General features: G+C 40.7%; 1 protein-coding gene across 1 annotated transcript in view; it reads left to right on the top strand.

Annotated features, from left to right (window-relative positions):
• Window positions 1-517: 517 nt before the first annotated feature.
• Window positions 518-19,617, top strand: part of LOC141108903 (antigen-presenting glycoprotein CD1d-like) — a 36,575-nt gene continuing 17,475 nt past the window's right edge. The window contains exons 1-3 of the mRNA XM_073600873.1: window positions 518-734; window positions 3,921-4,199; window positions 8,764-9,033. Of these exons, the coding sequence (XP_073456974.1) occupies window positions 518-734; window positions 3,921-4,199; window positions 8,764-9,033 (766 nt within the window). The remainder of the gene's footprint in view (window positions 735-3,920; window positions 4,200-8,763; window positions 9,034-19,617) is intronic.

The raw sequence follows: 19,617 nt of genomic DNA, 5'->3' as shown, positions 1-19,617 counted from the left end.
ACTCGACCAAGGAGGAAGTTGTGGACAGTGCTGGAGCATGGAGAGAGCAGGCAGAAACTTGCACTTTTTTTTCTTAACATAAGGGAAAAGGGGATTGGAGAGAATTTTTTTGGCATTCCAATTTAAGCAGCCTTAAATCTATTAAACCTGCACTTCTGTAGAAATCACTCAATCAGCATAAGTACTGATTTACTGTTGCAGATTGATGTAACATCACAAGTATTGAGATGTTCCTGCTGCTCAACTGGTAAGCATGAAAAGAACTACCTGCCTACACGCAGGACAAAATGTAAAAATGAAATTGATATTGACAGTAGAGCTTCAAAATGTAATTGAATAAAACTGCAGGTTAATGTCTATGCATTTTGTCTGCATAGGAAAATTGGCAGATAGAGCTTCTTGTGGAAGCGAGCACTGATGGCGAAAGAAGATAATATTTAGGGTAGATAAAGAAAATAATGATTTCCCTATTTCACCTCCAGGCTCTTTCAGGCTAAATTGGCTGCAGAGTTTTCACATGGTTGATGAAGAGCTGTCTTATTGGAGCTCCATGGAGATGGAAGGCATTCAGGTAGCGGCTACCTACAACTCACCAGTATTGGTATTCAAGCAAAGCTGGGCAAAAGGCAACTTTACCGATGATCAATGGAGCTTATATGATGTGTTTCTAATAAAATACTTCTCTTCTGTCAGAAAACATATATTATACTACTATGAGAAGCTGGGTGGTAAAGGTAAGTGTTTCCCAAAAAGCAGCCCATCTGGCATCAACAACCACACCATGTTCAAAGTCACTTAAATCCCCTTTCTTCCCCATTCTGATGCTATGTTTGAACTTCAGTAAGTCGTCTTCATCATGTCTAGATGCCTAGGGGCACTTCAGAGCCATTCCAGATGCATTTCTGCATGCTCATTTTTAACGCGTTTTTGGCTCATTCTGGTGCCTTTTTGATGTGTTTCTAGAGGCATTCCAGATGCTTTTTCTTCTTTTTACCTGTTTTCCTTGTATGGTGGTCCAGTGCATTTTTTATGCGTTCCAGTGCATTCTGGTGCGTTTTTGATGTGTTTTACCACGTTCCAGTACAGTCCAGTGCAGGAAAAGTGCAGCATGTCCTACTTTTATTTTCTGGAACTGGAAAGCCCTGGAACCAGGGTTTTTTTTCTGCCGGAACTTGGCAGAACTGCTTTCCGGCACCTCTGCCAGGGAGCAGGACTTTTTTTTTTAACAGTTGGTTTATGCTGCTGCCAGCCGGCGGAGTGAGCTGACAGCCGCATAAGCCGACACAGCTCTTATAGTTCCGGCTGCAGTCTTAATAGAGGGGAGGGCGGAGTGATATCAGCTACACTCCCCTCTCCCTGTAGCAGAGCGGATGTTCCTTTTGTGAGGAAGAGTTGCCCTGTCCTGTCCTGCCCTGTCCTGTCCTGAGACTCCTGTCCTGCCCTGTCCTGTCCTGTCCTGTCCTGCCCTGCCCTGTCCTGAGACTCCTGTCTGCCAGACCAAGACTGCTTTCGGTAATTGTTTAACTGTCATTGTTGTCTTGCTTTTTAGATATGTGTCTATTAATGCTGCTGCCAGGATATATATATGTGGTCTGTCTCTTGCTGGATGTATACATGTGGGCGGTCTCTTGCTGTGTGTATATACAGAGGGGACAGAAAGTATTCAGACCCCCTTAAATTTTTCACTCTTTGTTATATTGCAGCCATTTGCTAAAATCATTTAAGTTCATTTTTTTCCTCATTAATGTACACACAGCACCCCATTTGACAGAAAAACACAGAAATGTTGACATTTTTGCAGATTTATTAAAAAAAGAAAAACTGAAATATCACATGGTCCTAAGTATTCAGACCCTTTGCTGTGACACTCATATATTCAACTCAGGTGCTGTCTATTTCTTCTGATCATCCTTGAGATGGTTCTACACCTTCATTTGAGTCCAGCTGTGTTTGATTATACTGAATGGACTTGATTAGGAAAGCCACACACTTGTCTATGTAAGACCTTACAGCTCACAGTGCATGTCAGAGCAAATGAGAATCATGAGGTCAAAGGAACTGCCTGAAGAGCTCAGAGACAGAATTGTGGCAAGGCACAGATCTGGCCAAGGTTACAAAAAAAATTCTGCTGCACTTAAGGTTCCTAAGAGCACAGTGGCCTCCATAATCCTTAAATGGAAGACGTTTGGGATGATCAGAACCCTTCCTAGAGCTGGCTGTCTGGCCAAACTGAGCTATCAGGGGAGAAGAGCCTTGGTGAGAGAGGTAAAGAAGAACCCAAAGATCACTGTGGCTGAGCTTCAGAGATGCAGTCGGGAGATGGGAAAAAGTTGTAGAAAGTCAACCATCACTGCAGCCCTCCACCAGTCGGGGCTTTATAGCAGAGTGGCCCGATGGAAGCCTCTCCTCAGTGCAAGACACATGAAAGCCGCATGGAGTTTGCTAAAAAACACCTGAAGGACTCCAAGATGGTGAGAAATAAGATTTTCTGGTCTGATGAGACCAAGATAGAAATTTTTGGCCTTAATTCTAAGTGGTATGTGTGGAGAAAGCCAGGCACTGCTTATCACCTGTCCAATACAGTCCAAACAGTGAAGCATGGTGGTGGCAGCATCATGCTGTGGGGGTGTTTTTCAGCTGCAGGGACAGGACGACTGGTTGCAATCGAGGGAAAGATGAATGCGGCCAAGTGCAGGGATATCCTGGACGAAAACCTTCTCCAGAGTGCTCAGGACTTCAGACTGGGCCGAAGGTTTACCTTCCAACAAGACAATGACCCTAAGCACACAGCTAAAATAACGAAGGAGTGGCTTCACAACAACTCCGTAATTGTTCTTGAATGGCCTAGCCAGAGCCCTGACTTAAACCTAATTGAGCATCTCTGGAGAGACCTAAAAATGGCCGTCCACCAACATTTACCATCCAACCTGACAGAACTGGAGAGGATCTGCAAGGAGGAATGGCAGAGGATCCCCAAATCCAGGTGTGAAAAACTTGTTGCATCTTTCCCAAAAAGACTCATGGCTGTATTAGATCAAAAGGATGCTTCTACTAAATACTGAGCAAAGGGTCTGAATACTTAGGACCATGTGATATTTCAGTTTTTCTTTTTTAATAAATCTGCAAAAATGTCAACAATTCTGTGTTTTTCTGTCAATATGGGGTGCTGTGTGTACATTAATGAGGAAAAAAAATGAACTTAAATGATTTTAGCAAATGGCTGCAATATAACAAAGAGTGAAAAATGTAAGGGGGTCTGAATACTTTCCATCCCCACTGTATGTGGGCTGTCTCTTTCAGTGTGTGTGTGTATATATGTGGGCTGTCTCTTGCTGTGTGTATATATATATATGTGGGCTGTCTCTTGCTGTATGTATATATATATGTGGGCTGTCTCTTGCTGTATGTATATATATATGTGGGCTGTCTCTTGCTGTGTGTATATATGTGTCTCTTGCTGAATATGGGGATATATGAAAGTGCCTCTGAGATTACTTTGGTTACTAGATATTTCTAATGTTTTGTACATTTTACTTCTTTGCTTTTTATTAACAAATTCCATACAAAAATCTGTTATATATTCCCCTAAATATACTTGGTTTCCTGTTCTCTGAGTTCCTGCACCTTTTCTCTGAGAAAAAAAGACATGCCTGGAACTGACCGCACGGGTGTGAACTATACCATTGGAAGTCATTTAACCTACTTTCCATGCATTTTTGATGCAGAAAAAACACACTGGACTGCATGTGATGTGAACTGTGCATTTTCTATAATATTTCTGGGTATTTGCCTAGAATGCCACATGTCACATTAGGACTGATTTTTAATATGGCGGTGGAAAAGACAAATGGACCTGTAATGTTTTTTCTATGCTTATCACATGTATCTAAACCCTTAACTTGAGAATCAATCTATCCCAGGTATGACCTCAGTTCAAATCTGGACAGGATGTCCATCATCTTTAAAAGAAATTGAAGATTTCACTTTCAAAGTGGCTGTGAATAATGAATATGAATTGCACTTAGATATCACAAGGAAAGTATGGGTTGAAGAGCACGATCCTGTGGCCAGAGCTATACTAATATACCTGAAAGAAGACAAACAAGGTTTGAATGATCTTGTAGTCCACGTGACAAAACTCTGCATGCAGCTTGCTTACTTATTTTCAGAGACGGGGAAGGAGGTTTATTCAAGAAAGAGTAAGTAATATCAACTGCATGCACCAGATGCTGCTCTCTATCCATAGTTGGTGAAGTAAAGATTTTCATATAATTAAAAATATACAGTTATTGGACGCAGTCATTTTAAAACCAGCATTATAGGGCTTCATTTTATTCAACCAGACTGAATTTAAAAGTTTTCATTATCTTTTAGAGGAGGGGGGTGAACTAATGCGCAAAACCAAAATAAACTATAAATAATAAAAACAACGAATGTAAGAAGCCACCAACATATGTAAGTGTTCCAACACAGAAAAAAGTATTAAAAATAAAATGGTATGTGGAGCTAACTAGAATTAAATACAAACAAATGGATATACGACACACAAGCTGTTAGCAACTGACAAGAATGTGTAGTAACAGTGAAAATAAACTCACTATATGTGGCAAATCTTCAATAAAAGTAAATGCTACAAGTATAAAGTACTTGACAATATAAAGTGCAATGGAGTTACATATAGAGCTCTTGAAACTGTCAGCAACTGCCAGGAATGTGTAGCAACAGTGAAAATGAACTCACTGTATGTTGCAAATCTTCAGTAAAAAAAAAAGTGCTAACAATATAAAGTGCTTTAAGAATACTTAGCAATATAAAGTGCAATAAATTTTATATAGTGCAAATGGATGACACAAATGTGATATCAAACTCTAATAACGTCCAAATATCTCATAAAGTGCAATGTAGGAAAAATTGTCATTTAAAACTGATCGCGGCTGTAATGAATTGTCAGGTCTTGGCAATATAGATAAAACTCATTGAAAAAAACGGCATGGGTCCCCCCTTCAGGTCTAGTATGGATTTTAAGGGGAACCCTGCACCAAAATTTTTAAAAAAATGGCGTAGGGCCCCCCCCAATATCCATACCAGACCCTTATCCGAGCACACAACCTGGCAGGAAAAGAGGGGGGATGAGAGAGAGTGCCGTACCAGGCCATATGCCCTCAACATGGGGAGGATGCTTTGGAGTAGCCACCCAAAGCCCCTTGTTCCCATGTTGACGGGGACAAGGGCCTCATCCCCACAACCAAATATGTCAAAAATGGTAAAAAAAAATGGTAAAAAAGACAAGAGACAGCTTGGGACAAGTCCTTTATTAAAAAATAAAAATGTCCCACAATGTAAGTTCACAACTCCTGATGGACCAAAAAAGAAAAAAAAAGCCACAACCATCCCACCGACTAATCGACTAATGCTTCTTCTGGGTGACAGTTCTTATATAGCTGAGGCCCCGCCCCCTCTGATGCTTTAGCTATATAAGAACTGTCACCCAGAAGAAGCATCATTTGGCGAGAGCCTCCCATGGAGGTGGAACATTTATTTTTTTTTGGTCCATCGGGAGGCGTGAATTTACATTGCTGGATATTTTTATTTTTTATTTTTTTAATAAAGGACTTGTCCCAAGCTGTCTTCTGTCTTTTTTACCATTTTTGACACTTTTTTTGTGAAATGGTAGGGGTACAATGTACCCCGTTACCAATTCACATGGGGGCTGGGATCTGGGGGTCCCCTTATTAAAGGGGGCTTCCAGATTCCGATAAGCCCCCCGCCCGCAGACCACCACAACCACCGGGCAAGGGCTGTGGGGATGAGGCCATTGTCCCCATCAACATGTTGACAAGGTGCTTTGGGGGGGCTACTCCAAAGCACCCTCCCCATGTTGAGGGCATGTGGCCTGGTACAGTTCAGCAGGGGGGGTGCTCTCTCGTCCCCCCTCTTTTCCTGCGGCCTGCCAGGTTGCATGCTCGGATAAGGGTCTGGTATGGATTTTGAGGGGCCCCTACACCAATTTTTTTTAAAAAATTGCCACAGGGTTCCCCTTAATTTCTATATCAGACCTTAAGGGTCTGGTATGGATTTTAGGGGGACCCCCATGCAATTTTTTTAATGTTGGTTCTGGTTTCCCCTTAATATTCATACCAGATGCCCTTTTTTCAAGGAGTTTTAACTATATTGCCTAGACCCGACAATTCATTACAGCTGAGATCAGTTTTAGATGACAATTTTTCCTTTATAAATGTCATTTTGCTGAGGTACTGCTCTAAACATGGGAAAAATGCACCACTTTACAGGCATACTATAGACACCCCCACAGGCACGATATTTAAAGGAATATTTTATTTTTATTGTTTCACTTTAAGCATTAAAAAAATCACTGCTCCCGAAAAAATTGCCGTTTAAAAAAAAAAAATTGCATTGATACATGTCCTCTGGGGCAGGACTTGGGTCCCCAAACACTTTTTATGACAATAACTTGCATATAAAAATGAGCACTTTTGATTTTTCATGTTCATGTCCCATAGACTTTAACGGTGTTCATGTGTTCTTCCACATTTTTTGCCTGTTCGGCATGTTCTGGTGCGAACTGAACCGGGGGTGTTTGGCTCCTCCCTAGTGTTCATTCCTGCACATTCCCACACATCACATTTTGGGGCAGCCTATTCATTTCAATAGGCTGCCTTATGCGCATGAAAAGTGGAAAAAAGGCGCTTGCACCTTTTTATAAAAATCACACAGTAGCAAAATACATGGTATTGTCTTAGGGCTTGTTCACACTAGGTGCGGTGCAGGAATGCGATGCAAAATCAAACAAAAACACGTTCCCTTTTCAGACTTATTCTTAATGGCAGCCCCATGCAGCTAGAAAACATGCCCATGTTTGTGCCCCCAAAACATGGTACCGCAGTAGCAAGCATTTTGGTGTAGTGTGATTTAAAAAATGAATTCATAGGGAATAGGGCAAGCCATTGAAATTACCTAAAAGCAAAACATGTAAAGCCTAATTGGAATTTTATTTATTAATGTAATGCACTTTGGCTTTCAAGTGATGCAACAAGGGTAGGGGAGCAGGTAGGAGAGTTGGACCACTGCTCTCACACAAAGCAAGTTGGATTAGTGCTTTCACAGAAAGCAAGTAGGAGAGTCAGACCACTGCACTCACACAAATCAAGTAGGAGAGTCAGGCCACTGCACTCAAACAAAGCAAGTAGGAGAGTCAGACCACTGCTCTCACACAAAGCAAGTAGGAGAGTTGGATCACTGCTCTCACAAAGCAGCTCCAATCAACAGCAAGGGAGCAAGAGCACTGTTGTTTATTGTTGTTTTTGAGTTGGTGGGGGTTCATGTCAGACCAGGGAGCAAATGAATAGTTAAAGAGGAGTTCCCATTTTTAAAAAAATATTAAAAGTCAGCAGCTACAAATACTGCAGCTGCTGACTTTTAATAATCGGACACTTACTTGTCCCACGGTCCAGCGATGTGGGGGATAGAAAACCAGCTCGTCTCCCCCTCCATTCAGCGGCACCGGCATTGCAACTGTGGGTGCCCGGCTGTGGCTTCACAGCCGGGCACCCACTGTGTATGCGTGAGCGGCGCCGTGATTGGCCGCTCAGTTATCTGGGACCTGTAATGTGTCCCAGATGATTGACAAGAAGGAGGGGGCAGAGCTGAGCCCTTCCTGCGCTGAGGGGAAGTGATGTCACCAGCCCAGGCACTGAAGGAGGCAGACTAAGAGGGACCCCCTAGCAACAGCCATTTAGAGGTGAGTAAAAAAAAAATTTTTACAAATTTGTTTTTTGTTTTTTTAGGCGCATTCATGCATTTATTTATTTTTTTTTGGGTGGAACACCACTTTAATTGTTAGGGTTTACTACAATCTAAACCCCAAAACAAAAATGTGATATATTGCAGCTTACCAATCCTAAGGCAAGGTGGCTGCATTCATTTTCTTTTTTCCAGGCTTTTTTTTTGCTTTAATATGGACCTGGAGAGGAGGGGTTGTGCTGTCATGATCTCCAGCATGTTCACAAAGAAAAAAAAGCTTGTAATTATTAAAATAAAAATACAAAACGTATAATAAATGGTGGCAGTGCCAAGTAAGTGACCCCCTATGGTCAGTGTGCAGAGGGTAAGGCACTCACAATGAACCCCCACAGTGATTTTACGTTCCCAAGCTACCCATCTAGTATGAGATTTGCAAAGCTTGACCAACGTAAGTATGCAATATATATTATTACTGAAGTCAGGTTTAAACAAGTCTACAGTTGTTCATCTCCATTACTTCAGGGCTAATGGGATTAATAGTTTACAGAGGAATGAAAAAAGGAATTTTGCACGCAATGGCCTCATGTTCTGTTGCATGCCATGGTTTTAAATCTCAAAGACCGGCCAAATATGCAGGCTAAAGTCTGCAGATACAATCAGTGGACACCTTACAGCTCTTTAATACAAATAGCCATATGGTAAGATAAACAGGTAAGCTGCAATATTGCATTTTTGTTTTTAGGTTTAGTTATTCTTTAAGCTACTAAGCGGAGATGTATTTAAATGCATGAAACCAAAATTATTAAAATAAATACTTAAGCTAAAAATGAAAATGTATGTAAAAGCAATGATCCTCAAATCTGGGCATTTGTTTGATCCAGTTTACATGCTTCTGTATACATTATGTATCCTTCCTTCCTAATGCAACAAACATATCTGATCCCAGTTACATCATACATAAGATCTCATCATTCTTCTTTTTTCCAACCCCCTATTTCTCAGGCCAGCCACAGGCCTACATCACCAGCAGAACTGATCAATCTGAAACAGAGGTCATCTGTATGGTGACTGGATTCTATCCACATTCAATCAATGTAAGCTTATGGAAAGAAAACAAACCCATGGAGAACGTGTTGTCAACTGAGACTCTTCCCAATGGAGATGGGACTTACCAGATAACAGTTTCAACAGCTGTAAATGTCATAGAACAGGAAAGTGTCTACTGCTGGGTGGAGCACAGCAGCTTTAAAGAGCCACTAATAGTCCATCTGGGTGAGTAATCTATGAAATACTGTATATGCAATCTCGCCAAAGAGAATGAACTAATAGAAAATTTTGACTTACCGTATTTATCGGCGTATAACACGCACCCCAATTTAGGAGGGAATTTTAAGGAAAAAAAAACTTTTAGGAGGGAAGTTGAAGGAAAAAAAACTTACATTTAAATGCCCATCATTGCAGCCTTCTCAGTGCAGCCATGTCAGTGCAGCCTTCCCCAGTGCAGCCTTGTTAGTGCAGCCATGTCAGTGCAGCCTTCTCAGTGCAGCCTTCTCAGTGCAGCCTTGTTAGTGCAGCCTTGTCAGTACAGCCATGTCAGTGCAGCCTTCCCCAGTGCAGCCTTTCCCAGTGCAGCCTTTCCCAGTGCAGCCTTTCCCAGTGCAGCCTTCGATCCCCTGTCCTGAGCTTTAAAATCGCCGACCGCGATTTGAAAATGGCGCCGCCGGCGCCGAAATACACCGAGCCGGTCCTCGGCTCTTTCCGGCGGCTCTCGTTCACTTTCGGCTCCATTCGTAGTCCCGAGCGGAGCTATCCAAAGCGGATAGCTCCGCTCGGGACTACGAGTGGAGCCAAAAGTAAACGAGAGCCGCCGGAAAGAGCCGAGGACCGGCTCTGTGTATTTCGGCGCCGGCGGCGCCATTTTCAAATTGCGGTCGGCGATTTTAAAATTGTGACAGCTCGGGATCGCAGGGGATCGGCGTATAACACGCACCTGCGACATTCCCCTGATTTTAAGGGGAAAAAAGTGCGTGTTATACGCCGATAAATACGGTAATTAAGGATCTTCCTAAAACAAATCTAAAAGAGAACCAATAGACCAATACAGAAGCTGATTAAAGCTTTTATCTGCTGTAAGCTGTTATCTTGTCTGTTAGAGCAGACTGACAGTATCTTTGTAAAGAGGCTCCCAAAATATTTAACCTTGCAAAAGATTCTCCATATATCACTTCTTCAGCCTTTGCAGCTGCCAACAATGATTGGTGCTTCCTACAATAGGGGAACATGTTACCTTCTCGCCTCTGACAATTCTCAGGTCTTATAACTAATCAAAGGCCCATCACTGTCATATGATGGAGGGAGTGAAGTCACAGCACCACATAGCATCCAACCTTGAATTTTATTGCCAGCTGCAACAGAACAAGGGATCACTTACTAGATAAGTAATGGAGATGGGGGCTTTGCAAGGGCACTGGGCACTGTCACTTTGCAATGCATGGGCAAAGAGGCAGAATCTATTTTCAGTTTGTTGTCAGAGATTAATATATAGGAAATATACAGTGGGGACGGAAAGTATTCAGACCCCCTTACATTTATCACGCTTTGTTATATTGCAGCCATTTGCTAAAATCATTTAAGTTATTTTTTTCCTCATTAATGTACACACAGCACCCCATATTGACAGAAAAACACAGAATTGTTGACATTTTTGCAGATTTATTAAAAAAGAAAAACTGAAATATCACATGGTCCTAAGTATTCAGACCCTTTGCTCAGTATTTAGTAGAAGCACCCTTTTGATCTAATACAGCCATGAGTCTTTTTGAGAAAGATGCAACAAGTTTTTCACACCTGGATCATCTGCCATTCCACCTTGCAGATCCTCTCCAGTTCTGTCAGGTTGGATGGTAAACGTTGGTGGACAGCCATTTTTAGGTCTCTGCTAAATTGGGTTTAAGTCAGGGGTCTGGCTGGGCCATTCAAGAACAGTCACAGAGTTGTTGTGAAGCCACTCCTTCGATATTTTAGCTGTGTGATTAGGGTCATTGTCTTGTTGGAAGGTAAACCTTCGGCCCAGTCCGAGGTCCTATATATTATATATTTTAACAATCCGGGGTAATTATGTTCAAGTGGTGTATGCGTTTTGAGGAAAACCCGGTCAGTACAGACTGTATTTTTATAGGCATGGCAGCCCAATTTTATTTAAACAAAACAAACTTCACAGAAAATCTTCCCTCGCAGGGGGTTCCACCATCATTGTATAACAGAAAACTTCAGCCTCCTGGCTCACTCACTCTTACTTAGTCAAACGCCCTCCTGGAGCTTACTTGCTCAGCTGCGTGCTGCATGATCGTGGGCCACATCTGCCTCCTGCAGACATACACGCAGACATACACGCTCAGACTCCTAGAGAACGCCTGTCTCCCTTTCGTGGATCCGTCTCCACCTGAAAGCCCTCCTACACCTAGGTCACTACATCCACAGGAGCCGCTTGGTAATTTGGGTTCTCTGTTCTGTGCCTCGACTCCAAGAATAAGCTCAGTCCCTCTGACACATCTGGTTAAATGAAAGTCACTGCACACATGCATACATATCTTTAACTCTTTGAAATAGCACCTGAAAATAGACATAAGACAATTTAGTGATAAATAAACTCAATGCATTAGTACAGGTTGGAATAACAAAGCTCTTAGAGATGCGACAACAGAGGGACATATACACACTATCCGCAATAAAGCTGGCACATAAAGCTGAACACAAACCAAAAAAAATAGCGGAACTATTTCACAAGTTTTATTCAAATCTGTATGACCTCCCACCCCAACACAAACCAACCACATAACACACTCAAAAGAAAAGACTATACAAGACTTCTTGAAGGACAGCAAAATCCCTTCCCTTAAAGTAGAGGATTCAGGTAAATTGGAAGAACCTATCACCATTACAGAAATTAAAACCGCCATTAGGCCCCTTTCACACTGGGGCGGTTTGCAGGCGTTATTACGCTAAAAATACCACCTGCAAACCGCCCCTAAACAGCCTCCGCTGTTTGTTCAGTGTGAAAGCCCGAGGGCTTTCACACTGAAGCGGTGCGCTGGCAGGAGAAGAAAAAATCTCCTGCGAGCCGCATCTTTGGAGCGGTGAAATCAATGGGACAGCGTGGCTATACCGCGGCAATACCGCGGCTATAGCCACGCTGTACGAGGGGTTTTAACCCTTTTTCGGCCGCCAGCGGGGGGTTAAAACTGCACCGCTAGCAGCCGAATACCACGGTAAAACAGCGCTAAAAATATCGTTGTTTTACCGCCTACGCCCCCTACCGCCCCAGTGTGAAAGGGGCCTTAAGGATTTAAAAACAGGGAAAAGTCCTGGTCCTGATGGATTCACCTCCCAATATTATAAAACTTATACACAATTACTTGTTAAACCCCTCTTGGCAGCTTTCAATTACTTGACAAAAATAAACTCAACTTCCATTCCTTCCTTATGGCACACATAGCAGTTATCCCCAAACCAGACAAGGATCACATGGACTGTGCTAACTTCCGTCCTATTTCAGTCCTGAATGTGGATTTAAAACTTTTAGCAAAAATACTAGCCAACAGATTAAAACCCCTTCTATCAAAAATCATAGGCCTAGAACAAGTAGGCTTTATGCCTGGCAGAGAAGCAATAGACAACATAACCAAATCCCTAAACCTGATCCACTACGCATGAAACTCTAAGATTAGAGGCCTCTTGCTTTCCACTGATGCCGAGAAGGCCTTTGATAGAGTCTCTTGGGAATATATGCTATCCACATATCACCATATAGGCCTAGGCGAAAATATGCTATCCTGGATAACAGCCCTATACCAGAACCCACAAGCCAAAGTCAAAATAAATAATATCCTCTCTGACCCTATAAATATACATAATGGTACGCGCCAAGGCTGCCCTCTGTCGCCACTTCTTTTTATTCTCTCGCTAGAGCCACTCATCAGAACAATGAACCTGTCTAATGATATTCAAGGTTTCAAAATACAAAAAAGAGAATATGAAATTGCTGCTTACACAGACGATCTCATGTTCTTCCTCACACAACCCCATACTTCTCTACCCTATTTCCAAAAAATATTCAAAACATTCGGATACATCTCTAACTTCAAAATAAACCAATCCAAATCCGAGGCACTCAACATTACCCTCCCGTCAAACAAATTAAACAAGCTGAAGGAAAATTACACCAAAGCGTTAGGCATCCAATAGGATCACCTAATGCTTTGGCCAATCGTGAGACAGGTCTCACTGACCTGCCTGCTGAGTGGCCAGAAGATGGCCAAATAGCGAAAATTCATTCGCTATGCCACACAACAGGGTAGGATCGGGACGCAGTGCTCTGTGCCCCCAGCCCACCCTATTTTGAAGCCTGTTAGAGCCTTTGGCTCTAATCACGTGTTTCAAAATACACACCCCCCGCCTATCCCCACCATAGTATTTCATGTGTCTGGCGTCCTGAAAGGGGCCGGGAACAAAACACGCTCAAATACTTAGGGATAAACCTGACTCCCAATATCGAATCACTTTAGAAAACCAACCTAGTACCTTTATTAAATTCCATAGCAAAAGATTTGCAAAAATGGACCCCAAAATTATTCTCTTGATTTGGAAGAGCCTCAATATTGAAGATGACAATTCTTCCAAGACTGCTATATTTTTTAACGCATTACCTGTGCCAATACCCAACTCATTTAACACCAAACTTACAGAAATACAAAGACGTTTCCTATGGGCTGACAAAAAACCAAGGCTAAACTTCCGCCTCCTTACACAACCTAAGAATAGAGGGGGCATGGGTCTTCCAGACTTCAAAAAATATCACCAGCCACCCACATTACCAGAGTAATAAACTGCCACTGTCACGTCCCCGATAAAGACTGGGTTCAATTAAAACACTTTCGCAACGCACAACATCTATTGTTCTACCCTTGGTCCCTACATTCAAAACTTAACAGACGCATAGAACACCCATTTGTAGCAAATACTTTAAACATCTGGCATAAAATCACCCCCTTGCATAAGTTGGCCACAATACCAGGCCCACTTACTCCAATTGCCAACAACCCCGACTTCATACTAGGTCTAAACCAAAAAAGACTGTCAACCCCCGACCACAGTCCCAAACTACTAGCCACCCACTGCCTAAACGGTACTAAAGTCAAAACACTAGAAACACTACAAGCAGAACTGGGCAAATAATTTCCTGGCTTTTGGTTCTACATTCAGCTGAAGGATTTCTTACTAAACAGTAAACATAAATCTTAATACTGCCTACCGCTGACACCCCTAGAATCTATATGTTATAAAAGATCCCAGGTCTTGAAATCTACATCTATGGCTTACACATGGTTAAACCAACCAACACATGAAAACCATAACAAATACAAAGAAAAATGGGAACTTGACCTGGGTATAAAAATCAGTGATGCCCAATGGGAAAAAGCATGTATCCTGACACACAAATGCTCCCTAAGCACCAAATATCAGGAGATTTCTTATAAGATTCTAACACAGTGGTATATAACACCACAAAAGGCCAGAAAATGGTTTCACACTACCTCAGATATATGTTGGCGCTGTGGCAAAGATACTGGATCATTTATACACATCTGGTAGAAAAGTCCCACAAACCTTGACTACTGGGAAAAAATTACCAAATGGATCACACATATCACCGACACTAAAATAACCTTGAACGCTGCTGCTTGTCTGATTCATGTTAACTCCCTCACCTTAGGTAAGTATAAGAAAACACTCACCAGACATATGTTAACTGCAGCAAAACTCTCATACCCCTGCACTGGAAATCCACCCACATACCAATGGCCAAGGATTGTTTGGACAGAGTACATTATATATATATATAAGATGGAAGAAATTCTAGCAATGAAAAAAGAAAACAGCATTGGCTTCAACAAGATGTTTCAACCCTGGCGGCTATTTACGCTTTTAGATGAGTTCCAATCATTACTTGCCTTATGATTTACCCATATAATATATGTACTTTACCTGAACAATAGGTAACCTCTGTTTTATACACTCAGTTCCAGTTAGAATTATTCTCATCCTCTCACAGATATGTTTGTAAGTTTATATATGTAATCTCATATCCATTTTCTGTACACAATTCCCCCCCCCCTCTACCCTTTACCCCCCCCCTCCACCACCTCCAAACCATTCCCTCCCTTTTCAAAGTGAAATCATTATCTTTCCTTGTCAAAAGAAGTTTATTAAGTATACAATATTATAAAGATACATAAAGTAAGTTTACAAGGATCTATAAAGTAAGCTCATTGTTTTACAGTAGGGTTTATATAGGTAAATATCATGAAATTTCAAATATTAAACATTGGGTTCACGTAAACCTAAATTAAAGATATATATCATTTCCTTAGTTACTTTTGTAGGTATTTAAATGATTTATACCTACTATACATATTGTTTACAGGTAGAGTGTATATAGGTCAAATAAATTCTGATAATGAGCTTTAATCGTAAGGTAGAGAAAAGGAAAGAGAAAGAAGAAAAAGGGTAGAAAGGCAGAGGTATGGTCCACAAGGTTGTCCCACTCGTCAGTTTATTATTCTTTTTAGTTCTCTTTGAAGCCTTAGAATGGGTGTCTCTGTAAGTCATTTAATCTGCTACCATGGCAACAGGACAGAGTCATTGAAGTTTGACAGGAACTGTTGTTTTATCCAAGGATGCCAAAGTTTTTCAAATTTTGGAATTTGATTTTGATCGATGGCTACCATCTTAGCATGGGACATTGTATTATTCATTCTGTGAATTGTTTCTGCTAGTACCAATGTAGGAGATTTCCATGCCTTGGCCACTGTTTGTTTTGCAGCCGTTGTTAGTTGGATCATAAGTTTGAATTGAGCGAGTGTTAACCATTCCGGTTTTAGATTAAGTAAAGTTATATAAGGATCTGGTTGTATTATTTTTTAAAATATTTTAGATGCAATCACGAAGACTTCCTTCCAGAAGGTTTGGATTACTGGGCACGTCCATCATATGTGTAAATGTGTGCCTATTTCTGGGCATCCTCGAAAACAAAGAGCTGAGGTATTAGGTGAATATTTTGCCACTCTAGCGGGTACAAGGTACCAGCGAGTTAGGACTTTATAATTTGTTTCCAGTGCTAAGATGTTGGGTGAAGATGACTTAGATGTGAGCCATATGTTAGACCAGTCCGTGTCTTCTAAAGTTCGTCCCAGGTCCTCCTCCCACCTCTGAACGTAAGAGGGTCTATTAAGATTTGGTACTCCATATAATTGATTATAAAGTGATGAAATTGTACCTTTAGCAAATGGATCTTTTGTACAGATTGATTCAAAAATGGATAATTGGGATAATGGTGTATCCCCCTTTAGGAATGGTGTATAGAAATTTTTGATTTGGAGATATCTAAATATCTCAGAGTTTGGTAGATCATATTTTTCTCTAAGCGATGGGAATGAAAGGAATGATTTAGATGCTATGAAGTCATTTAATGTCTGAATGCCTGATGTTGTCCAAGCTTTAAAAGAATTTGGGTAGATCCATGCCGGATAAAAGGCCGGATTTCTGATAAAAGAAAGGAGAGGATTGTGTGGAGATTGTAACTGATATTTGGTTTTTAGTTTATCCCAGAGAGATAAGAAGTGTTTAGTTATGGGATTATGAATTTTAAAGCGTTCTTTAGGATCAAGCCATAATAAGTTTGATATTAATAGAGGGTCATTTTCTGAAGCCTCTATAAATACCCATAATGGGATTTCCTGTTTTGCATGGCATTTGGACAGACTGGCCAAATGTGCTGCTCTGTAGTAGTTAGTAAAATTAGGGTATCCCAGGCCTCCTTTATTTTTGGGAAGATGTAGTGTGTGTATAGGTATACGTGGTTTAGAAGAGCCCCATATAAACGAAGTTGCTCTTTTTTGTACTATTCTCAAAAAATAGGAAGGAATTGGAATAGGGAGGACTCTGAATAGATAAAGCAATTTGGGTAGAATAGTCATTTTGATTGCATTAATCTTCCCTATCCAGGATAAAGGAAGTTGCGACCATTGTTTTATTAGATTTGTGATCTGTCTTAATACAGGAGAATAATTGGTTGAGAATAAGTCAGAATGAGATGCTGTTAAATGAATTCCAAGATATGGGATTGATTTTTCTGCCCATGTGAATGGGAGTGCAGCCCTAGCCGGGATCAACTCCATGTTTGTGAGTGAAATATTAAGCACTAGGCATTTCTTAGGATTAATCATAAGGCCGGATAGGGCTGCAAATCCATCAAGAGCTGGTATTAAGTTAGGACCAAAGACCTGTGGTGATGATAGAAAAAGTAATATATCGTCTGCAAATATACATAATTTGTGTGTGATACCTCCTACTTCAATGCCAGTTATAGTTTGGTTTGTTCTGATGTATTGGGCCATGGGTTCGAGTATAAGGGCAAATAATAAGGGAGATAATGGGCAACCCTGTCGGGTACCTCTTTCGATATTAAAGGCATCAGATTTGTATCCAGCATATTTTATATAGGCTTTGGGTTTATTATATAATGCTTTGATCCATGTTAAAAAGTGGGGTCCAAAACCCCATTTTTGTAATGAATATTGCATATATTGCCAGGATACTGTGTCAAATGCCCTCTTAATATCGAGAGATAGAAAACATAAAGGGATTTTCCGTTTTTTAGCAATATGTACCAATAACACTGCCCTGCGTATATTATCGCCTGCCTGTCTATTTGGCTCGAAGCCTACTTGATCTCTATGTATTAATTTTCCTATAATGCTATTGAGGCGTTTTGCTATTATTTTTGCTAATAATTTAATATCAAGGTTTAACAGAGAGATAGGCCGATAATTCACACAGGAAGTATCATCAGAAAGGGGTTTTGGGATCATACAAACAATTGCCATTAGTGTTTCTTGCCGAAAAGAATGTCCATCTAGAAGTTTGTTAAAAGTTTCAGTGAGAATGGGAGAGAGTATTTCTGAGAATGTTTTATAGTATAAAGCCGAGTAGCCGTCTGGGCCTGGTCTTTTGTTAAGTGTTAGGTCTTTTATGGCGTTAGCAACTTCATCTATAGTTATAGGCTCATCCAAACTGCTTTTTTGATTCTGAGATAACTCAGGTAAGGTTATTTTTGAGAAGAAGGATTCAGCCTCTGTAGGATTAAATTCATTGTTTGTCTTGTATAAAGTTGCGAGATGTGAGTGAAATTTATGGACTATTTTAACTGGATTACAAGTATAAACATTTTTTGATAATTTCAAACGTATTGGTTTGAGAGATTTGTTAGTTGAATTTAATGCCCGAGCCAAATATGTACCTGGTTTGTTTGTATTCATGTAGAAATTGTGTTTGGAGCGTTTGAGGGATTTATCAACTGACTCAGTGAGAAATAGATCGTATTCCAATCTAGATTTTTCCAGATGAGATTTTGTACTCTGAGATGGATTATCTTGGAATGAGATGTAGGCTGCATTAAAATTGAGTTCTAGTTTTTTTGCTAGATTTTTGCGTTCCCGTTTAAATAGTGCCATTTGTCTTCGTATTGTACCACGCAAGACAGGCTTATGAGCTTCCCACAGTGTTATTGGGGAGATGTCTGTTGTATTATTAATTGATATGTATTCCTTTAAAGCTTGTTCAATGGCCATCTGATGTAGTGGGTGTTTGAGCATTATGTCCGGTAAGTACCACGTTGGGTCATGCGCTTTTGGTATGGCTGAGGCTATAGTAGTGTATACTGCATTATGGTCAGACCACGGAATCGGAATTATATCTGATGCAATCATTTCTGGTATCATTCCTATTGTTAGAAAAATATGATCTATTCTGGTGAAGGTTTGATGAGGGTGCGAGAAATAAGTGAATTTCTTTTTCATTGGGTTACTTTCTCTCCATGAATCTACCAGATTGTATTTGGAAAGAAGTTGAGAAAAAGGTAATCTAGAGGTTATTTTGGATGGTGTAAAAGGTGATTTATCTAGAAATGGGAGGAGGACCTGGTTCGAATCCCCACACATTATCACTGTTCCTATTTTGTGTGTATTAATCACTTGTAATATATGTGAGAGGAATGGTGTAGGTTGTTTGTTTCGGAGCGATGTAGGAAATCACCGTGATTGCTGTATCCATTATATAACCCATGAGTATCAGGTATCTACCTTCTGGGTCTTTAATTTCTGATGATAAGGTGAATGGTGTGGATCGGTGAAATGCAATTAGAGTTCCCCTTTGCTTGGTACAGGCAGAAGCCGTGTAAATTTGTTGATAAAAAGGAGAAATATATTTTGGAGTAGAATCTTTGGTGAAGTGTGTTTGTTGGAGGCATACTATGTGAGCCTTCTTGTTATGGAAAGTACGGAAGGCTTTGGTCCTTTTTTGAGGGACATTTATTCCCTGAACATTCAGGGAGAGTATATTCAGTGGTGCCATGGCAACAGATCAAATAGTTTTGACTTACTTTTTGTTATGCAGAGCTGACTGCGCAGATCAACCTGTGTGGACTGAAGAGATGAAAAGATAGAAAAGAAACCAGTGAATTCTGGAGTAAAGAGTAAACAAAAAACATATGAGATTAGATGATACATTGTATAAATTATTTTTTGCAAGTAATCACAATTTACCCGTGAAAGAGAATAAATATCTCTCTCAGGGGAATAAGTGCCTTCGTCACACTCCCACATAATATGGTTGGGAGAATGAGGAGGGCTAATGGGGGTACACGGATCTTCCGCTTACAGGAGAGAAGTGCTATGTCAAAAGACATCAAAATGATGTTTCATTAATTGGAGTGCAGAATATAGTTTTTGTTGAAATTAT

Source organism: Aquarana catesbeiana, linkage group LG09 (genome assembly GCF_042186555.1).
Source record: "Aquarana catesbeiana isolate 2022-GZ linkage group LG09, ASM4218655v1, whole genome shotgun sequence".
In the NCBI taxonomy this organism is placed as follows: domain Eukaryota; kingdom Metazoa; phylum Chordata; class Amphibia; order Anura; family Ranidae; genus Aquarana; species Aquarana catesbeiana.
The sequence above is the reverse complement of the archived record's forward strand: the minus strand, read 5'-3'. Positions and strand labels throughout refer to the sequence as shown.